The sequence below is a fragment of the Phocoena sinus genome, chromosome 5 (genome assembly GCF_008692025.1).
Source record: "Phocoena sinus isolate mPhoSin1 chromosome 5, mPhoSin1.pri, whole genome shotgun sequence".
Lineage (NCBI taxonomy): Eukaryota > Metazoa > Chordata > Mammalia > Artiodactyla > Phocoenidae > Phocoena > Phocoena sinus.
In genome coordinates this window covers 45,593,671-45,615,967 of record NC_045767.1, presented here as the reverse complement: position 1 = coordinate 45,615,967, position 22,297 = coordinate 45,593,671, and the positions used below count along the sequence as shown (strand labels likewise).

Here is a 22,297-nt window from a genome sequence, read left to right as displayed (position 1 = left end):
GTAAGTAATGCATTGAATCACAGAGAGGTTAGGAAATCTGCCCAAGAACACACAGCTAAAATGCAGCTGCACCACTCATATGGGCTCCAGAATGTTCTTTTATCTGGATCTGCTTTGTGCTGAGACTATGAGGCTGTGGGGAGGGACCATGGAGGAAGCAGCCCTATGAATCCCATCATTTTGACTAAAGTAAGGATGCTGTTGAGAAGGCCAAAGAAGAAATTTCATTCTGCTTTTGATATTTCCCTGCAACTGAGGATGTAGTTGGCTTTTTGATTTATAGAACCATGAGAACTTTGTCAGTAATGAGCATTCTGTTTTCTTATTTGACACTACAAAACTTAAAGCCAGGGGTTTACTCTGCCCCCACCCCCCACCACTCCACCCCTACCCCCAGTATATATTCGACTTTGTGGTGTGAATTTAGCACCTGTTTTCTTTGGACTTTCTCATGTATTTCTAATTTATGATTTTTTGTTTTTTTGGTTTTTTTTTTTTTTTTGCGGTACGCGGGCCTCTCACTCTTGTGGCCTCTCCCGTTGCGGAGCACAGGCTCCGGATGCACAGGCTCAGCGGCCATGGCTCACGGGCCCAGCCGCTCCACGGCATGTGGGATCTTCCCGGACCGGGGCACGAACCCGCGTCCCCTGCGTCGGCAGGTGGACTCTCAACCACTGCGCCACCAGGGAAGCCCTAATTTATGTTTTCTTATAGTAGTTTATGACTCTTGTGAGTTTCTTTGAACCCCTTTGGGAATAAGGCAGGGTGTGTCCTGTCCATGTTTTCGTGGCTTGTGTGGTTAACTCTTCCATTCATCATTTAGGAAGTAGAAGCACAGTTGGAGGAAGTGAAGAAGAAATCAGAAAATGAAATAAAGCACCTGCAAGAAGAGAAAGAGGCCCTAAGTGTGAAGCTCCAGAATTCACTGCTTGAGGTAAGTCCCGAATAAAAGCTGTTCTTGGAATGATGGTTCTGGGCTCCAGGAGTTTTTGATGAACTGAGATGCTAGGAATCTTGGGAAGCTTCCCTGACCTCCTTACATTTAGCATCCTTGGAAGGAAGAAAAAGACTTCATCCTGACAGGAAGGCTGTCTCGGGCATAAATTCAGCTGCAGATAACAGAGAGCCTGATTATAGAGGCTTAACAAAGAGCCACTTAATGTCACACATAAAAGAGGGAGGCAGGAGGCTGCTGGTGTTGATTCTGTGGCTAAATGATATCAGGCCTGGAAAATCTGCAAACATCTTGGTTCTGCCCTCTCCCCAGCCCCGGCTGTGTTATCAGTGTCCTGGGCATTAGATACTTCTGCCTTCCTGGGCTCTTTTCTTTATCAAAAAGAATTTAAAATTATAATTTGTAACTGCACTGTCATAAAGGTGAATATGGCCAGGCTGCAGTTTTTTCTTCTGATTCTGAAAGAAATGAAAATATGTTCATGGCTCCTAAATGCATCATAGGTTCCTAGCACTGCACGTAGGAGAAGTTGGCTCAGATTCCCCTTGGCTGTGAGAACGACTGTCACTGTTCCAGTTGTCATGCCCCAAGTTAAAGCAGGAAAGAAGGAGGGGCAGGGATGACCAGGCCTGCACACTTCATCGGGAAAACAAAAGCATATGCAGAAGCCCCCAGCTGACTCCTACTCCCATTGGTAACATCTGTGCCACGTGGCCAGCCTGGGAAAGCAAGGATTTAGCCGTCAGGCCTCCCTGGTGGAGGCAGGCAAGGAGAGCAGGGTAAGGAATGGATGTAAACCAGCTGAACAGTGGAGTTTTCTTCTTGGGCCCACTTGTCCAAACCACCCAGGGACCAAGTTCAAAGTTTAAAGGCGCTGTGGACAGTGTTACTAGGGAGAAGAACTTGCCGCTGATGGACTCCTACTCATCCTTCAGTGCCCTTAACACTGTGCTGGAATTCCCTGGGCAGAGTTTATTGCTGTAAGTTCTCTGCAGTAGTACCTACCTCATAGTAATTGTTAGGAGAATTAGAAGAGTTAATACTGTAAAATGCTTAGGTCTGTGCCTGGCACAGAGCAAACACACCATTAATGATGCTCTTATATATCGTACATGTGTCTACTGAATGCTGTTGTGATTGTAAACATGCATCTGTCTGCTCCATAAGATGACAGCTCCTTGAAGGCAGGGACGATATTTTATGATCTTACCATCTTGCTCTCAGTCTGTCCCTTCTCCTCCCCACTTTACACCTGAGGAGCTGCCTGAGGAGCATTAGTTTTAGCAACATCTAAGGTTCCTTTATGGTTATTGACCTTGTTCTTCTCAAAGTCTAGAGCAGGGAAACCAGACCATTTAATTGACACTCTACAATTAGTTGGTTAATAATAATCATAATTAAGGCTTTATAATTTAATAGCAGCTTTTAGCCACTCTTCTCTCATATTATCTGTATAATTCTTAAATATTGTTCCTCTTCTTTACCAACTAACTTTGTAAAAACGAAATAGGGTGGCCTTCCAGGAATGGTATGAAAACTAATGGAAACCATGCTACAGCTCTGGTATAGTTATGTAGATGTGAATAATTTAAAGAGAAGTATGGAATATTGTAAACCTGCCAGGCTCATCTTCTTCTGGAGAGACGAAGCAACTAGCTAATTAGAAATGGCCTCTCTAGAAGCGTGTCTGGGATTTGTCTAGTGGGGCACAGTCCCCAGAACTGATTGACCCAAGGGAATGGGTCCCAGATTAATGACCACAGCCGGGTGATAGGACTTTGTTTCATTGCTGATTGTTTTTATTCTTCTGTTTTAGGTTTTAAGGCTAGAAGAATTTATCCAGCAGAATAATGTACATCCCCCGAGAGGCAATGAACGGCCCCAAGAATTGGACTGCCAGCAAGGCAACATTTTAGAGACCCAGGTAAGCTCGAGCTTTTTCTGCTTTAATTAAGGATATTTTTCTTCTTCTTTTCAGCACTTCGATGTCCCCAGTGACACATGCTGGCATTAATGGGCTCTTTTATTTCCTCCCTTAGAGCTGCCAAAATGCCTGAAATAAAAAATCATTATAAAATCAATTTGCAAAAACCACGATGAAAATAGAGTTCTGAGTAATTATCCACATGGTTTGAAAAAGAACAGGGCTTGTCAGATGACTCTTCTCTCCCTCTCTGATTGCAGCCTGGCTGGCAGATCAAGGAGCACTGGACTAGAGTGGGGTCTTTGGTTCTGCCCAGCAAGAAGCATAACAGTAATCATAACTCCCCCTCGAGTGCATGTTGAGAAGCTTGGGTTGTTTCACCATGAAACTCGGCTCTCATCCGACCCTCCTGGGTCTAGACCGTGATCCCTCCATGAGCTTAGTTCTAGAGAGAAGTACAGACCCCTCCTACATAGAGTTGCAGGAGGAACCTTGATGAGTATCAATTCCACTTGATTCAACTCAACATGCACGTTATTCTTTCATTCTGCAGTCATCTGTGAAATACATAACAAGTGCCAGCCTCTGGGCTACATGCTACACGGGAGAAATATATATATAAACAAATAGCTTTAACACAATGTGGACATTTAGTAATAGAATTAAACATCTGGTGCTGTGTTTTCTATTAGGCAACTGATATGTACTTTACAGGTATAGTTTAAGTTAATTAATTTATTTATTTTATACAGCAGGTTCTTATTAGTTTTTTATTTTATACATATTGGTGTATATATGTCGTCAATCCCAATCTCCTGATTCATCCCACCACCATCACCCCCGCCCCACCACTTTCCCCCCTTGGTGTCCATACATTTGTTCTCTACATCTGTGTCTCTATTTCTGCCCTGCAAACTGGTTCACCTGTACCATTTTTCTAGGTTCCACATATATGCGTTAATATACAATATTTGTTTTTCTCTTTCTGACTTACTTCACTCTTTATGACAGTCTCTAGGTCCATCCACATCTCTACAAATGACCCAGTTTCGTTCCTTTTTATGGCTAATATTCCACTGTATATATGTACTACAACTTCTTTATCCATTCCTCTGTTGATGGGCATTTAGGTTGCTTCCATGACCTGGCTATTGTAAATAGAGCTACAATGAATATTGTGGTGCATGTGTCTTTTTGAATTATGGTTTTCTCAGGGTATATGCCCAGTAGTGGGATTGCTGGGTCATATGGTAATTCTATTTTTAGTTTTTTAAGGAACCTCCATACTGTTCTCCATAGTGTCTGTATCAATTTACATTCCCACCAACAGTGCAAGAGGGTTCCCTTTTCTCCACACCCTCTCCAGCATTTGTTGTTTGCAGATTTTCTGATGATGCCCATTCTAACTGGTGTGAGGTGATACCTCATGGTAGTTTTGATTTACATTTCTTTAATAATTAGTGATGATGAGCAGCTTTTCATGTGCCTCTTGGCCATCTGTATGTCTTCTTTGGAGAAATGTCTCTTTAGGTCTTCTGCCCATTTTTGGATTGGGTTGTTTGTTTCTTTAATATTGAGCTGCATGAGCTGTTTATATATTTTGGAGATGAATCCTTTGTCCTTTGATTTGTTTGCAAATATTTTCTCCCATTCTGAGGGTTATCTTTTCGTCTTGTTTATGGTTTCCTTTGCTGTGCAAAAGCTTTTAAGTTTCATTAGGTCCCATTTGTTTATTTTTGTTTTTATTTCCATTACTGTGGGAGGTGGGTCAAAAAAGATCTTGCTGTGATTTATGTCGCAGAGTGTTCTTCCTATGTTTTTCTCTAAGAGTTTTATAGTGTCTGGTCTTACATTTAGGTCTTTGATCTATTTTAAGTTTATTTTTGTGTATGGTGTTAGGGAGTGTTCTAATTTCATTCTTTTACATGTAGCTGTCCAGTTTTCCCAGCACCATTTATTGAAGAGACTTTCTTTTCTCCATTGAATATCCTTGCTTCCTTTGTCACAGATTAGTTGACCATAGGTGTGTGGGTTTATCTCTGGGCTTTCTATCTTGTTTCATTGATCTATATTTCTGTTTTCGTGCCAGTACCATATTGTCTGGTTTACTGTAGCTTTGTAGTATACTCTGAAGTCAGGGAGTCTGATTCCTCCAGCTCCATTTTTTTCCCCTCAAGATTGCATTGGCTATTCAGGGTCTTTTGTGTCTCCATACAAATTTTAAGATTTTTTGTTCTGGTTCTGTAAAAACTGCCATTGGTAATTTGATAGTGATTGCATTGAATCTTTAGATTGCTTTGGGTAGTATAGTCATTTTCACAATATTGATTCTTCCAGTCCAAGAACATCGTATATCTCTCCATCTGTTTGTGTCATCTTTGGTTTCTTTCATCAGTGTCTTATACTTTTCTGAGTACATGTTTTTTACCTCCTTAAGTAGGTTTATTCCTAAGTATTTTATTCTTTTTGTTGCAGTGGTGAATGAGATTGTTTCCTTAATTTCTCTTTCTGATGTTTCATTGTTAGTGTATAGGAATGCAAGAGCTTTCTGTGCATTAATTTTGTATCCTGAAACTTTACCGAATTCATTGATAAGCTCTCGTAGTTTCCTGGTGGCATCTTTAGGATTGTCTTTATATAATATCATGTCATCTGCAAACAGTGACAGTTTTACTTCTTCTTTTCCAATTTTGATTCCTTTTATTTCTTTTTCTTCTGTGATTGCTGTGGCTAGGACTTCCAAAACTATGTTGAATAATAGTGGCGAGAGTGGACATCCTTGTTTTGTTCCTGATCTTAAAGGAAACAGTTTCAGTTTTTCACCATTGAGAATGCTGTTTGCTATGGGTTTGCCGTATATGGCCTTTATTATGTTGAGGTAGGTTCCCTCTACCCACTTTCTGGAGAGTTTTTATGATAAATGAGTGTTGAATTTGGTCAAAGGCTTTTTCTGCAACTATTGAGATGATCATATGGTTTTTATTCTTCTATTTGTTAATATGGTGTATCACATTGATTGATTTGCATATATTGAAGAATCCTTGCATCCTTGGGATAAATCCCACTTGATCATGGTGTATGATCCTTTTAATGTGTTGTTGGATTCTGTTTGCTAGTATTTTGTTGAGGATTTTTGCATCTATATTAATCAGTAATATTGGTCTGTAATTTTCTGTTTTTGTAGTATCTTTTTCCAGTTTTGGTATCAGGGTGATGGTGGCCTCATAGAATGAGTTTGGAAGTGTTCCTTCCTTTGCAGTTTTTTGGAAGAGTTTGAGAAGGATGGCTGTTAGCTCTTCTCTGAATGTCTGAGAGAATTCACCTGTGAAGCCATCTGGTCCTGGACTTTTGTTTGTTGTAAGATTTTTAATCACAGTTTCAATTTCATTGTGATTGGTCTGTTCATATTTTCTGTTTCTTCCTGGTTCAATCTTGGAAGGTTATACCTTTCCAAGAATTTGTCTATTTCTTCCAGGTTGTCCATTTTATTGGCATAGAGTTGCTTGTAGTAGTCTCTTATGATGCTTTGTGTTTCTGTGCTGTCCATTGTAACTTCTCCTTTTTCATTTCTAATTTTATTGATTTGATTCCTCTCCCTCTTTTGCTTGATGAGTCTGGCTAAAGGTTTATCAATTTTGTTTATCTTCGCAAAGAACCAGCTTTTAGTTTTATTGATCTTTGCTATTATTTTCTTTGTTTCTATTTCATTTATTTCTGCTCTGATCTTTATGATTTCTTTCCTTCTGCTAACTTTGGGTTTTGTTTTTTCTTCTCTCTCTAGTTCCTTTAGGTGTAAGGTTAGATTGTTTATTTGAGGTTTTTCTTGTTTCTTGAGGTAGGATTGTATTGCTATAAATTTCCCTCTTAAACTACTTTTGCTGCATCCCATAGGTTTTGGATCGTCATGTTTTTGTTGTCATTTGTCTCTAGGTATTTTCTGATTTCCTCTTTGATTTCTTCGGTGATCTCTTGGTTATTTAGTAATGTATTGTTTAGCCTCAGTGTGTGTGTGGTTTTTTTTATGTTTTTTTCCCCCTGTAATTGATTTCTAATCTCATAGCATTGTGCTTGGAAAAGATGCTTGATATGATTTCAGTTTTCTTAAATTTACCAAGGCTTGATTTGTTGACCCAAGATATGATCTATCGTGGAGAATGTTCTGTGTGTACTTGAGAAGAAAGTGTAATCTGCTGGTTTTGGATGGAATGTCCCATATATATCAGTTAAATATATCTGGTCTATTGTGTCATTTAAAGTTTGTGTTTCCTTATTAATTTCCTGTCTGGATGATCTGTCCATTGGTGTAAGTGAGGTGTTAAAGTCCCGCACTATTATTGTGTTACTGTCTATTTCCTCTTTTATAGCTGTTGGCATTTGCCTTATATATTGAGATGCTCCTATGTTGGGTGTATATATATTTAGAATTGTTACATCTTCTTCTTGGATTGATCCCTTGGTCATTATGTGGTGTCCTTGCTTGTCTCTTGTAACATTCTTTATTTTAAAGTCTATTTTATCTGATATGAGTATTGCTACTCCAGCTTTCTTAGATTTCCATTTGCATGGAATATCTTTTTCCATCCCCTCACTTTCAGTCTGTATGTGTCCCTAGGTCTGAAGTGGGTCTCTTACAGACAGCGTATGTTTGGGTCTTGTTTTTATATCCATTCAGCGAGCCTGTGTCTTTTGGTTGGAGCATTTAATCCATTCACATTTAAGGTAATTATCGATATGTATGTTCCTATTACCATTTTCTTAATTGTTTTCAGTTTGTTTTTGTAGGTCCTTTGCTTCTCTTGTGTTTCCCGCCTAGAGAAGTTCCTTTAGCATTTGTTGTAGAGCTGGTTTGGTGGTGCTGAATTCTCTTAGCTTTTGCTTGTCTCTAAAGCTTTTGATTTCTCCATCAAATCTGAATGAGATCCTTGCCATGTAGAGTAATCTTGGTTGTAGTTTCTTCCCTTTCATCACTTTAAATATATTTGCCACTTCCTTCTGGCTTGTAGAGTTTTTGCTAAGAAATCAGCTGTTAACCTTATGGGAGTTCCCTTGTATGTTATTTGTCATCTTTCCATTGTTGCTTTTAATAATTTTTCTTTGTCTTTAATTCTTGTCAGTTAGATTACTATGTGTCTCTCCTTGGGTTTATCCTGCCTGGGACTCTCTGTGCTTCCTGGACTTGGGTGGCTATTTCCTTTCCCATGTTAGGGAAGTTTTCAACTATAATCTCTTCAAATATTTTCTCTGGGCCTTTCTCTCTCTCTTCTCCTTCTGGTACCCCTATAATGAGAATGTTGTTGTGTTTAATGTTGTCGCAGAGGTCTCTTAGGCTGTCTTCATTTCTTTTCATTCTTTTTTCTTTATTCTGTTCCACAACAGTGAATTCCACCATTCTGTCTTCCAGGTCACTTATCTGTTCTTCTGCCTCAGTTATTCTGCTATTGATTCCTTCTAGTGTATTTTTCATTGCATTTATTGTATTGTTCGTCTCTGTTTATTTAATTCTTCTAGGTGTTTGTTCTTTAATTCTTCTAGGTCTTTGTTAAACATTTCTTGTATCTTCTCGATCTTTGCCTCCATTCTTTTTCCGAGGTCCTGGACCATCTTCACTATCATTATTCTCAATTCTTTTTCTGGAAGGTTGCCTATCTCCACTTCATTTAATTGTTTTTCTGGGGTTTTATCTTGTTCCTTCATCTGGTACATAGTCCTCTGCCTTTTCATTTTGTCTATCTTTCTGTGAACGTGGTTTCCGTTCCACAGGCTGCTGGATTGTAGTTCTTCTTGCTTCTGCTGTCTGCCCTCTGGTGGATGAGGTTATCTAAGAGGCTTGTGCAAGTTTCCTGCTGGGAGGGACTGGTGGTGGGTAGAACTGGGTATTGCTCTGGTGGGTAGAGCTCAGTAAAACTTTAATCCGCTTGTCTGTTGACAAGTGGAGCTGAGTTCCCTCCCTGTTGGTTGTTTGGCCTGAGGGGACCCAGCACTGGAGCCTACCCGGGCTCTTTGTTGGGGCTAATGGTGGACTCTGGGAGGGCTCACGCCAATCAGTACTTCCCAGAACTTCTGCTGCCAGTGTCCTTGTCCCTGCAGTGAGCTACAGCCACCCCCCCACCTCTGCAGGAGACTCTCCAACATTAGCAGGTAGGTCTGGTTCAGTCTCTTATGGGGTCACTGCTCCTTCCCTCTGGGTCCTGATGCACACACTACTTTGTGTGTACCCTCCAAGAGTGAAGTCTCTCCCCCAGTCCTGTCCAAGTCCTGAAATCAAATCCTATTAGCCTTCAAAGTCTGATTCTCCGGGAATTCCTCCTCCCATTGCCAGACCCCCAGGTTAGGGAGCCTGATGTGGGGCTCAGAACCTTCACTCCAGTGGGTGGACTTCTGTGGTATAATTGTTCTCCAGTTTGTGAGTCACCCACCCAGCGGTTATGGGATTTGATTTTATTGTGATGGCGCCCTTCCTACTGTCTCATTGCAGCTTCTCCTCTGTCTTTGGATGTGGGGTATCTTTTTTGGTGAGTTCCAGTGTCTTCCTGTTGATGATTGTTCAGCAGTTAGTTGTGACTCTGGTGCTCTTGCAAGAGGGAGTGAGCACACGTCCTTCTGCTCCACCAACTTGGACCAATCTCCTAGTCTGTTCTTTTAAACTGAGTTTTCTTTTCAAAAAGATAACCTACCTACAAAGCACAGAATTCATAAGGTGCATAAAGGTATACAGTGAAAAGCGTGCCCCCTCCCCCAGTTCCCTGTCTTATTTTGTTTTACCCCTTCTTGTATATCCTTTCATATGGTGCATATGCAGGCATCATTATGAATATATTATTTTCTTCTGAAAATGATAGAATTCTCTCCTTCACTCTGCTTTTTTCTAAACTTAAATTTTTATAGCTTGGTGATTGTAACACAACAGTACACTTCCATATCAACTTCATTTTTTTAAAAAAAGAGCAACTGTCTAGTGTTCCCTTGAACAGAAAAACTATAATACATGTACCTTTTCCCTTATGAATTTTTTGGTTTGTTTCTAATTTTTCACTATAGATAATACTTAAATGGATAACACCGTAGAGGGATACAGTGTAGCATAGTGGTTAAGCGAGCTGTCCCCTGAACCTGACGCCTGGTTTCTTACTGGCTAAAGAATCTTGGACAATTGATTTTAAGTCTCTTTGCTTGAGCTTCTTCGCCTGTAAGATGGGTCTGATGATAGTACCTACCTCCCAGGGTTTTTGTGAGGACTAAAGGAATTAATATATAAGCAGTGATGAAAACAGCACCCAGCACGTGTAAAAGCTCAGTAGGTACTAACTCTTACCATCGTAGAATTTTCTGGGTCCAGCGGTATGAGTGGCTTTAACTTTGATAGATTTGCTGCATTGCCTTCCATCAAGGTGGTCAGCGTACCCCCATGGCAGCACGTGCAAGTGCCTGTTTCCCCACAACCTTGCCAACACAGCAGGTTACACAACTTTCTGAACTTGATCAATCAGAGAAAATTTATAATTTAATTCAGATATTTTTGGCAAGCCAACTCTATACCAACCAAGCGAGTCAAACCTTTGCTGAGGCCCTGGAGGTGCAAAGTCCAGGCTCATGCGGATGGTGTGTGAGCAGCACACTGCAGTGTGGTGAACCCTGCACCCACGTGGGACGCAACAAAGGTTGTTCTTTGCTCTTCTGCCAGAACATTTCAGTGAGTCAAGAGAGATATAAATCATAAGGCCAACTGAGAGCAGACTTTTCACTCCACCCCCAGAATATGAAGAGGGAGGGTTGCCAACCCTGGGTATGGCTCTGTCCCCATCATAGACAGCTGAGACTCCACTGAGCCGTTTGTCCTGCTCTCTCATGTCTAGTCTCCTTGATTCTCTTAGGTTCACAGTGTTCTTCATTGGTTTTCAGAAAGCCATGTCTTGGTAATTCTAAAGGAAACTGTTTTTCTGGAAGTTTCTGGTGCCTGGGTCACAGTGAACCGGGGGCAGAGAAGGGGCAAAGTTTTCATAGATCCCTGCCTGCACCGTCTCCAGAAGAAAAAGGAGAGTCATTTGTGGTCATTATTAGTCAAGTCATTTCGCCTCAACAAGTATGTATGAGTGCTATCACTGTGCAAGGCACAGGGCTGGATGCCAGGGTGAGTGAGGCCCAGTCCTGGTCCTTGGAGAGCTCCATTTCAAATGCAGGAAGTAAATATTATGTAATTATCTCTCTGAGATCAGTTTCCTCACTACTCCTAGTGGCAAACATAGATCAAGTACCAATAATGTAGTGCAGTACACAGTCCCACAACAACCCTATGAGGCAAGTGTTATTTATTTATTTATTTATTTATTTATTTTTTTTAATTTGGCCGTGCCGGGTCTTAGTTGCGGCACGCGGGATCTTCGTTGCGGCACGCGAACTCTTAGTTGCGGCATGTGGGATCTAGTTCCCTGATTAGGGATCAAACCCGGGCCCCCTGCATTGGGAGTGCAGAGTCTTAGCCACTGGTCCGCCAGGGAAGTCCCAAGGCAAGTGTTATTATTATCCTTGCTTTACAGATAGGGAGACTGAGGCCCAAAGAGCAGCACCAGGGCCCAAACCATGATTCTATACCACTTCTCGTTAGTAACGTGGCAGTGATAATCCCTGCCCTCCACCCCTCCAGAGACTTGTAATGAACAGAAGAAAGCACATGAAGGCACTTTTCAAAACTGTTATAGAGTCTATAAATGTAAGGTGACTTTGTAGTATCTATTACAGTCCCCTGTAATCATTTCAGCAAAACCCCATTGCATTAGGTGTTCTATTTTAAGATGTACGTAATGCTACCTTTGAAAGATTGTCAAATGAACTTGAGAATGACTTTCAATATTTCCTTCCAGGAGATTTCCTGGGCATGGGTATTCCTTTAAAATAGAAACAATCTAGGTGAGGTTCATTGCCTAGAAGATGAAAGATGAAGACCTAATGTGAACATGGGTTTAAAATAACCAGCATGGGGGGAGTTGGGAGGAGGCTTTTGCAGTGGATGGTTGGAGGAGAAGCAGAGTTATTTATTTTTCTGTGCACACTTTAACAATGGAGAGAGCCCTGGGCAGAACCTGAGAAATGCCTGATGGGGAACACAAGAGTGTGAATTAGGGGCAGTTAACTCAGGATACACCGAGAGTGGCTCAGGGTGGGTCCTGGGAGGAACTCGCTGGGATCACAAGCAGACAAACAGAAAAGGGAGGTTGGAGAGTCCGCTCCATTTGGAATTCAGAGAAATGAGTATTGGCGGGCTTGAAAGTGCTCTTTCAGCCAACTGTTCATTTCCATGGTCAAGTCCGTTTGAGAAATACTCAGATGGCATCCCAGCTCCTTTTGAATGATGCACTTTGACCCAAAACACCAAGTACAGAAGGAGGGTGGGTGAAGGAAGGGAATGTTTTTGTCATTTATACAGTCTGTTGGTCCCCTCTGCTGAACCATTAGTTTGTTGAAGTCAAGAACTGTATCTCATTAATCTTTATCCTTCCAGCACTTAACATACCTGAATGAGGCAGATGTTTACACTTCCTTGTACATTAACTGATCCATGACATGACAACTGAATGAATGGGACTGAGGGTGCCATTCTGAGTTAGATTAGGAACACCTTCAAAAATTAACCTTGGCCAGAGGATGATTTAGAAGAACACTGGGGTCCTTCAGTTACTTGCGGGGAGGGGGAGGATTCATCTCCCTTTTGGGAGGAAGGATGCTCTTGTCTCTGGTGTCATGGGGGCTGGAAACAACTGAACAGAAACAGAAAAGATTACCGAGTTTACCTCCCTGTTGATTGTCTCAGGCCACACAGCCTTCATCTCTCAGGTTGATTTTGAGTGTCTCTTTTTAGATACTTCTGAGCAGCACTTTTGTACCACCCAGTTTGAACTCACCCAGTTAGGCCCTGACACTGGCAGCTGGCGATCATGCTAACAGCATAGCCGAGTGCCAGTGCAGTCACATGGAATGACATGAATGGTAGTGGAACGACCCAGGAGTCCAGTCCTGTGCTGTTCTCCAGTGGCCGTGTGACCTGAGACACGTCGCTAGACTTCTCTGATTTTAGATCCCCCTCTGTAACACAAGGATGGGGGTGTCTTTCCTGCCCACCTCACTGAGTTGCAGGCATCCATGAGTTAATGTATGGAAATGGATGAATGCTATGTAGTGGGGAGCTGGTGTAGTCATCCGAGTGCATCATCAGCCTTTTTAAGCATTTTCCATCCTCTCCTGTTTCTGGACTCCTGCCCAGGATATATCAGTGGTCGATAAGGTAGCCCAGAAATTATATCCTGCACATTCTCTTTCATGGTCTTCACAGTGGCTCAGAGTACATTTGAACTTCTTTTTCATCTCCATAATAACTGTTGTGAGATATTTGTCCATTATTCATGTTGCTTTAAGTTCCTTCTCCCTCTTTCCTTGATCAGTCTTACTACACGTTTGATGTGTCTTTTCAAAAAGCCAGCTTTCAGATATGTTGGTCAGATCTATCTTTTTCTATGTCATTAATTTTGTCTTTCATACCTCTTTCCTTCTACTTACTTCAGGTTTATTATGTTATCCTTTTTCTAACTTCTTAAATGTTCTCTAATAAATACGTTTTAAGGCTACGAATTTCCCTCTAAGTATATATCTTTAGCTGTATCCCAGAGTTTTGAAGTTTGTCTCATTTTTAAACCTAATTTCTTATTGTTTTCTAATTTTATTGCATTGTCATTAGATAATATGGTCTTTAGAATGTCAACACTCTGAACTATGTTGCGATTTGCTTTGTAGCCTGCTGTGGGGTCAGTTTTTTTTAATGTTTCCTATGTGAGAGCAAAGAAGTAGTCTCAGTTTGGTTGTTAAAGTTTATATATTTGAATTCTAGTTCTGTGATATATTCACTGTATGACCTAGGGCAAGGTACATATCCTCTCCTGCTTCAGTTTCATCACCTTTAGAATGGAATGATTCACACTTCAGAGAGTTGAGGGCCTGGTGCGCACCAAGCATCATATAAACGTTAGCAGTGATTACTATTCTTTTTTAGCTATTAGGCTTAGCTTATTAATCTTGTTCAAATCTTTCATATCCTAGCTCATTTTGTGTACCTGATGTATGAGTCTCTGAGAGGTATGCATTAAAATCTCCCACTATAAATTTGCTTAGTTCTCCCTACATTTCTGTACACTTTGCCTTATGTTTTCAGTCTCTGTTGTTAGGTGTCTACAATTTCATTATTAGAGCTTTTTAGTGAATGATTCCTTTTACCAGGGTAGAGATGTTGATATTGAATTGAGCCACTTCTTATTTATTGTGATTACTGGTACCATTTAGATTGTTTTGGCCACTTATTTTGTGCTTTGTATTTACTAAAATTTCCTTGTAACCTTCCATTTTCCTTTTGAAACCTGGACTAATTAACTTTGATCATCATGTATGTATTTATAGTACAGTATTACGCTATTCTGATTTTTTTTTTGTTGTTCCATATTTACTGTGCAATTTTCCCCCACATTATACAGAACATGTGTTTATAACAGTTGTCTCACAAAGCTCTTTTGCTTAGATTATGATCTTTGCTCTGGGCTTTATAAGAATTGGAGAGCTCCAAGATAATTCAATGCCCCAAATACCTGAAAGTACAAGGCAAAGGTGGTCCTTTTAGCCTCAGGTCCACGTGGAGATTGTAAGCTGGTCAGTGACATCATTTTTGAAAGTGCACAACAATGAAGCAAACTCACTGGGTCCTGCACCTAGAACATGTCAACCAGTTAGACTTCAGTGTCCAGTTACAAACACTGAAGAGAGAGGATTCAGGCAATGGAAAATGGCCATGCTGAACGTTCTTAGTTACTGGCTGTAGGACTTATAACAATTTGAAAACTATATCTGGGATTACTTTTACCCTCATTTATCTTCCAGGATGGGAGAGAGAGAACACTTCTATAACTAATACAAAGCAGAAAACCTTTTGTCTGTTTCATTTATTGCTGTGTCCTGGAACAGTGCCTGGAACGTAGTAAATGACCACTAAATATTGTGAACAAATTATGGTACCAAAATAATTGTTATGGGAACTTTGAGAAGAAAGAGCATAATTGCAACAAAAGAGATTGTGAAGGCTTCATGGAGGAAGTGACAGTTGAGTAGAGCTTTGAAGGATAAGTGGGGTCTGGAGATTAAAGACTGTGCATCAGTTAGGGTTTGACCAGAGGAACAAATTACTAGAAATGATATAGAACATGGAATTCCTTTTGGGAAATAACCTGACATGATTGTGGGAGCCAGCTAAATACTTTATGTTCAACTGTTGCTCCGGAATCTGGTGTGGGGCTTAAAGTGGGCCTAAAGCAGGGCAGGCAGCCAGAAGGAAAGAAGGACAGATGTAGAATGGGGAAGACCAAGGGCGAATGCAACCCTGAAACTGAGCTGGAACAGTGTCAGTTTCTGAGGCTGATGAAGCTCCAGCTTTGGTGATACGTGCGACCTGTGGGAGAGTCTGGCATCCTTCATTGTAGAGCCAAACGTGCCCTTGGCCCAGGACACAGAGAAGCCTAGGGATGGTCCAGCAGGAGGCAGAAGAGCTGAGAGCTCCCAAACTGCCCAGTCCACCAAGCTGAGCCAGCAGATTGGTGACAGTGTGCATGAGCTCCAGCCACCCCTGGAGCCCTGCATCAGGCATCCAGAGGCTTAGAAAGATAAAGCCTGCTGCTTTGTGCTCATCTTCCAGACCTTGCACAAAGTCAGCTGGCCCAGAATATGCAGGGAAGGGAATCCTGGGAAATGTAGCTCTGACTTAACTACGTTGGCTCAGAACACATCACCCACAAAGGGAAGACAAGGGCTTAGGTAGAATGGCTGTGGAGGCAGAATGGCCCCTTAGCCTCTAACAGGCTGTGCTGTTGGGCACTCTGGACAGGTCCTCCGGGCAGGGGTGGACAGTCACTTCCCAAATGCCCCGCCACCCTGATTCTTCGGAGGGGTCCAACATCACATGGGATCAAGATTTTGTCCCACTTAGAGACACCACAAAGTTCTCGGAACTTAAGAATTATGAAGGCACTAAGGGCTCCTGAGCAGAGCTGGAAAACACCCAAAGTTTGGGCCACAGCCTTCCCTACACCCACACCTTCCAGCCGCGTGCCCTGCAGATTTCTCACGAGAAGTGCAGTTAGTCCCAGCTATTGCCCCCAGGGGACATGATGGGAGCACGGGGTGAGTGTGGGAGAAAATGGTCCTCCTGCTGTCCTAGAGTGGCCCGTGAGTTATTTGGGTTTATTTATGTCATGTTTACCGAGCGTAACCACGTGCCACACGCTGTCCTCGGAACCAGGAAAACAATGGTGAAACAGAGCAGAGTCCCTGCCCTCATGGGGCTTACCTTCCAGTGAGGGAACCAGAATTAAAAAGTAGACAATTAACGTCACTGGAAAACAAACAGTGAGGTCGTACAGCAAGGTGGGAAAAAGAAAGTGGGAGGGGGTGTTATTTTAGAGAAGGGTAGTCAGAGAATAATCCTGGGGAATGTTACTTTGAGTAGTTACTGTGTAGCTAATACTGTTCCAAGGATGTTACATTCGTTTACATTTACATGCATTTAATCCTCACGACAACCTAAGTAATTTTCCCAAAGTTACATCATCAATAAGAAGAACTGGGATTTAAACATAGGCAGTCAGCTGCCAGAGCCCAAGCTTTAAACAAGGGAAGGATTCTTGGTGGTGGTGACTGAAGTGAGGAAGCACATAAATGTCACAGGGTAGAGCATTGCAGGCAGCGGGAACAACCAGTGCAAAGGCCCTGTAGCAGGTACATGCTTGTCGTTTGGAGGAAGTGAGACCAAGTATTCAGTTCTGGACGTGTGACGGTTTTGAGAAGCTTATTAAGCATCCAAGAGATATCTGGAGGGCAGTTGGATATACAAGTCCAGACTTTAGGGGGAAACTTGGAAATAGAGATAAAATTGTTTGTCATCAGTATCCATGGAATTCGATGAGACACTAAGGAGTGAGAGAGAAAAGAGAAGTCCAAGGACTGAGGTCTAGGGCAGGGGAGGAGGAAGTTTTAGCAGAGGAGACCGAAAAGGCGCAGGTGCAAGAGAGGCGGAAACCCAGGAGAGGGGGCTGCATGGAGGAGGGAGTGATCAGATATTTCCAATTCTGCAGAGAGGTCCTGTTAGCTGAGGCCCGAGGAGTGACCATTGGATTTGGCAACGTGGAGGTCATCATTGGCCTTGACACTGGTGGCCTTTCAGACATTAGAGTACACGGAAGGCAACCAAAGCAGTTTCATTCTGTGTCAAGTGGGGAGGGGAGCCCAAGGCCACATCTTACAGCCTCAGCTTTGCCCCTCTCACCCCCGAGGGTCCCTGGAGCACAGTTTGAAAACCACAGATGTAACCAACCCCTTTGTTTTACAGCTCATGAAGCTCAGGTCCAGAAAAAACAGACAAGGCTGGCTCAAGGCCAGGCACATAGTTAGCAAGAAGCCCAGGTTGCAATTTACTAATATTTAATGAGATTTCTCAACAAAGAAATCTGTCCTAGCCTGTCTTACCCTGTTTTCCATGGACAGTGGTTACTGTAACAAGTAGAAGAATCAAAATAAGAAAGTCTTCACCTTTCTATCTCTGCAGAAAGGGGAAATGATAACAGACAAATTCAACCTCATAGAAAATTCCGAAGCCTCATTATTACCTCATGGTTTCCATATTGTCCTCCCACCATACCCCATTTCCCAAAGCTTCTGGTCAAGTTCCATGTTTTCTGATCCTGTGTGATAGGATGTAGCAGACTGCCACCTGTAAAATGCATATAATAATAATACCAGTTGCTCCCACTTATAGACCAGTAGCTGTTGCTGGCACTGTTCTCAGATCCCCACAGCAGGGTCAGATTCCCCGATGGCATTTCATTTCCACTTCTCACTGGTGGGAACCGTGGACAAGCTACTACCTCGCTCCGCGGTTTAATTTCGTCAGCTGTGTGACATGCTTGGTAGACTGGAAACAGGACACGGGGATAAGGGCTGACACTGCTCCTAAGCAAGGCAGGGGGCTCAGCACTGAATCATCACAGGCCTGCGAGCTGGGCACTGCCACTGGATTGCAGGGGGCTCTTTCTCCTCCACCCTCTGGTTTGATAAACCACAAGTTGACTCAGAGAACTGTACTTCGTCTCATCTTGCACCTGTTTTTGCCTTAGGATCCATACTTGAGGCCGAATGAACCTTCTCAGACTCTGCCCAGAGGAGAAGAGTTTCAAGACAAGCTAGCAGCTGAAGAAGGAACCAACAGCGATGAAGAGGAAAGGTACAGGAGGACAGGCAGGCTTCTGAGGTCTCCAGTGAATGAGGACTCAGACTTGGAAGGATTCATTCATTCATTCATTCTGTTCTCACGTGTTTATCACCACCCCCTGCATGATGCTTAGGGAGGGAACAGACATGTCTTGTATGCCTCCAGCACAGCTATGGACTTTACCTGAATTATCTTATTTAATTGTCACAACAACCCAGAGGGACCCTTTTGTATATTAAGAACCTGAAACTCAAAAGGGTTAATAAACTGCCCCAAATTCAGACAGACCTGGACTGGCCCCAAACCTCTGCTCCCTATTCTTCCAAGTGTTCTTAACTAAGTAAGGGAGATGAGGGAGCTTAGTCACTGAGTGGAAATCTCCCACCTTTATCACCTATATTAGTCAGCTTTTGCTGTTGTAACCAACATTCCCAAAATATCGGTGGTTTTAGCTCATAGGTCAGCTATCTTTATTCTTGGCTCTGCTAAGCTCTGCTATTTTTATATGAGCTTGTTTCCTGACTGAGAGTCAGCTGTTATTGCTCTGCCCCAAACCATGGGTAGAGTTTAAGTCTGCTCAGATGGCTTCCCATGCTGGGACTGAGACTGATGGATTAGCCTCTCCAGGGCATGTTGTTGTCGTGGTAAAGAGAAGAAACTCAAAAAATCTGATGGAAACATGCAGTGCCTCTTAAAGCCTACACTCAGAACTGCATTCTCTCATTTTTACCCATATTCCATCGGCCAAAGCAAGTCACATGACCAAAACTAATATCCCTAGGCAGAGGAGAATATGCTTGCCACATGTCTTAGTTAGCTTGGGCTGCTATAACAAAATACCATACGATAGAAGTTTATTTCTCACAGTTCTGGAGGCTGGGGAGTCCAAGATCAAGGTGCTGGTCCATTCAGTTCCTGGTGAGAACTCTCTTCCTGGTTTGCACATGGCTATCTTCTTCTTGTGTCCTCACATGGTGAAGAGAAAGGCGGCAGACAGTGTGGGAGGAGGTCTCTCTTGTGTCTCTTCTTATAAGGACACTAATCTCACCATGAGGGCTCCACTGGCCCAACCTAGTTACCTCCCATGGCCTTATTTCCAAATACCACCATTGGTGATTGAAGCTTCACCATGTAGATTTGGGGAGACACAATTCAATCCATAGCATCACACAAGGCAGAGGAAGGGGAGAGTGAATATTTGCTGAACAATAATGATCTGTCACACCACCTCACAAGATTCTGATACAGTGGGTCTGGGTACATCCCAGCCCTATGTCTTTTGAGAAAGCTTCCCAGGTGATTCTGAGGCCACCACAGTTATAATCCATTGCCCCACACTAATCATCGGCTGTGTGGGGTCCTGACAGATGACATGGAAGCCATGCTACCATCTGGCAGCTCTTCAAGTAGTTGGTTGCCATAGTCCATTCAGACTGCTTAGCAGTGGCTTATGAGCAACAGAAATTTATTTCTATGGTTCTGGAGGCTGGAAAGTCGAAGGTCAAGGTGATGGCAGGTTCTGTGTCTGGTGAGGGCTGACTTTCTACCTAATAGAAGGCATCTTTTCACTGTGTCTTCACAAGGTGGAAGGGCAAGGGAGTTGTCTAGGGTCTGTTTTATAAAGGCACTAATCCCATTCATGAGGGTTTCACCCTCATGACCTAATCACTTTCCAAAGCCCTCATTTCTTTTTTTTTCTTTCTTTTAAATGGGTATTCACATTTATTTATTTATTGAATTTTATTTATGTTTTTATACAGCAGGTTCTTATTAGTTATCCATTTTATACATATTAGTGTATACATGTCAATCCCAATCTCCCGATTCATCCCACCACCACCCCCCACCACCACTTTCCTGCCTTGGTGTCCATACATTTGTTCTGTACATCTGTATCTCAGTTTCTGCCCTGCAAAAATTGTACCATTTTTCTAGGTTCCACATACATGCATTAATATATTTGTTTTTCTCTTTCTGACTTCATTCTATATGACAGTCTCTAGATCCATCCACGTCTCTACAAATGACTCAATTTCGTTCATTTTTATGGCTGAGTAATATTCCATTGTATATATGTACCACATCTTCTTTATCCACTCATCTGTCGATGGACACTTAGGTTGCTTCCATGTCCTGGCTATTGTAAATAGTGCTGCAATGAACATTGGGGTGCATGTGTCTTTTTGAATTATGTTTTTTTCTGGGTGTGTGCCCAGTAGTGGGATTGCTGGGTCATATGGTAATTCTATTTTTAGTTTTTAAGGAATCTCCATACTGTTCTCCATAGTGGCTGTATCAATTTACATTCCCACCAACAGTGCAAGAGGGTTCCCTTTTCTCCACACCCTCTCCAGCATTTATTGTTTGTAGATTTTCTGATGATGCCCATTCTGATTGGTGTGAGGTGATACCTCATTGTAGTTTTGATTTGCATTTCTCTAATAATTAGTGATGTTGAGCAGCTTTTCATGTGCTTCTTGGCCATCTGTATGTCTTCTTTGGAGAAATGTCTCTTTAGGTCTTCTGCCCATTTTTGGATTGAGTTGTTTGTTGTTTGTTTTTTTAATATTGAGCTGCATGAGCTGTTTATATATTTTGGAGATTAATCCTTTGTCCATTGATTCATTTGCAAATATTTTCTCCCATTCTCAGGATTGTCTTTTCGTCTTGTTTGTAGTTTCCTTTGTTTTGCAAAAGCTTTTAAGTTTCATTAGGTCCCATTTGTTTATTTTTGTTTTTATTTCCATTATTCCTTTGTCATAGATTAGTTGACCATAGGTGCATGGGTTTATCTCTGAGCTTTCTATCCTGTTCCATTGATCTATATTTCTGTTTTTGTGCCAGTACCATATTGTCTTGATTACTGTAGCTTTGTAGTATAGTCTGAAGTCAGGGAATCTGATTCCTCCAGCTCCGTTCTTTTCCCTCAAGACCGCTTTGGCTATTCGGGATCTTTTGTGTCTCCATACAAATTTTAAGATTTTTGTTCTAGATCTGTAGAGAATCCAAAGGCCTCATTTCTTAATACCATTATATTGGGCAATAGGCTTCAAAATATGAATTTTGAGGGGACAGAAACACTTATAGCATTGAGGAAGCAGAGCCTATACTCCTAAATCATATCAATGGCAGTGTCAGGTACCCTGTAGTCCAGTGAACTCTTCAGCTAATAATACTTCCACAGGTCCCTCCAGATTCTGTCTCAGGATCTATGAGGTGTAGAACCATAGAAGTTAAAGAGCACAGACTCTGGAGTCAGGCCTCCAGACTAAATCCTGGTACTGTCACTTACCACTGGCAGCCACAAATCTTGTCCTGTTTAAAACTCACAATTCCAAAGGGAAAGAAATAATCTTTACTGTGAAAATACTGGCAGGAATTTGAAAGAAGTTTCTAAGGGGCCCAACTTGGGACACATGTGCATCTCTGAGCCAGTCTTTCTGGCTAAGGAGATGCCTGGCTCTGATTGGCCAGGTATGTGTCACATGCCCTTCCCTGGGGCCAGCTAATGATGAGGGCAGAGTTAGCTGCACCCAAACCCTGTGGACTAAACAGGACCACCATGGAAAGAGGAAAGGCTTCCCCAAGGAGAAGATGCTGGGCAGAGCAACAGCAGTGGTGGTCACAACAGACTTGTCTTTTTCTCCCACATAGCTATATTGATAAAGGGGTTCCTCAACTATAGAACCAAATGAGGAGGTGTGGGGTCTGTAAGCTTTTTCCACAGTGGTTTTAGTGGGAGTGTAAGGGCTAAGCAGTGATGAGAAAGGAATAGAAAGATCCAAGGTTAGAGGCTGCAGGACAGAACAAACGCATTGGCTCCTTTAAGGGGTGAGGCTACGTATTCAGTAGTTAACCCCTCGAAGGATGCTTGTCAGGGAACTTTTGGCATGGTGGCTGTAAGAGGGAGATGGCTTTTCCAGTGGCTGTTGATTTGAGGTGGGGGGTAGCAGGTCACAATCAACTTCAAAGGGAGCATGGGGAGTCAGGAGAGTTAGCTATGGCTTGCTTTGTGAGAGATGGTAGGATAAGATCAGGTTTTTAGGATATGAGGGAATTTGGGGCAATAAAATGGAGTAAGAGAGGGGAATTCCCATTAGTGGTGTTCCAGGGAATAATGATGATGATG

At 42.2% G+C, this 22,297-nt stretch overlaps 1 protein-coding gene across 1 annotated transcript in view; it reads left to right on the top strand.

Annotated features, from left to right (window-relative positions):
• FAM184B (family with sequence similarity 184 member B) overlaps window positions 1-22,297 on the top strand; it is a 112,637-nt gene that overhangs the window by 58,431 nt on the left and 31,909 nt on the right. The window contains 3 exon segments of the mRNA XM_032632978.1: window positions 824-934; window positions 2,772-2,879; window positions 18,074-18,180. Coding sequence (XP_032488869.1) covers window positions 824-934; window positions 2,772-2,879; window positions 18,074-18,180 — 326 coding nt within the window.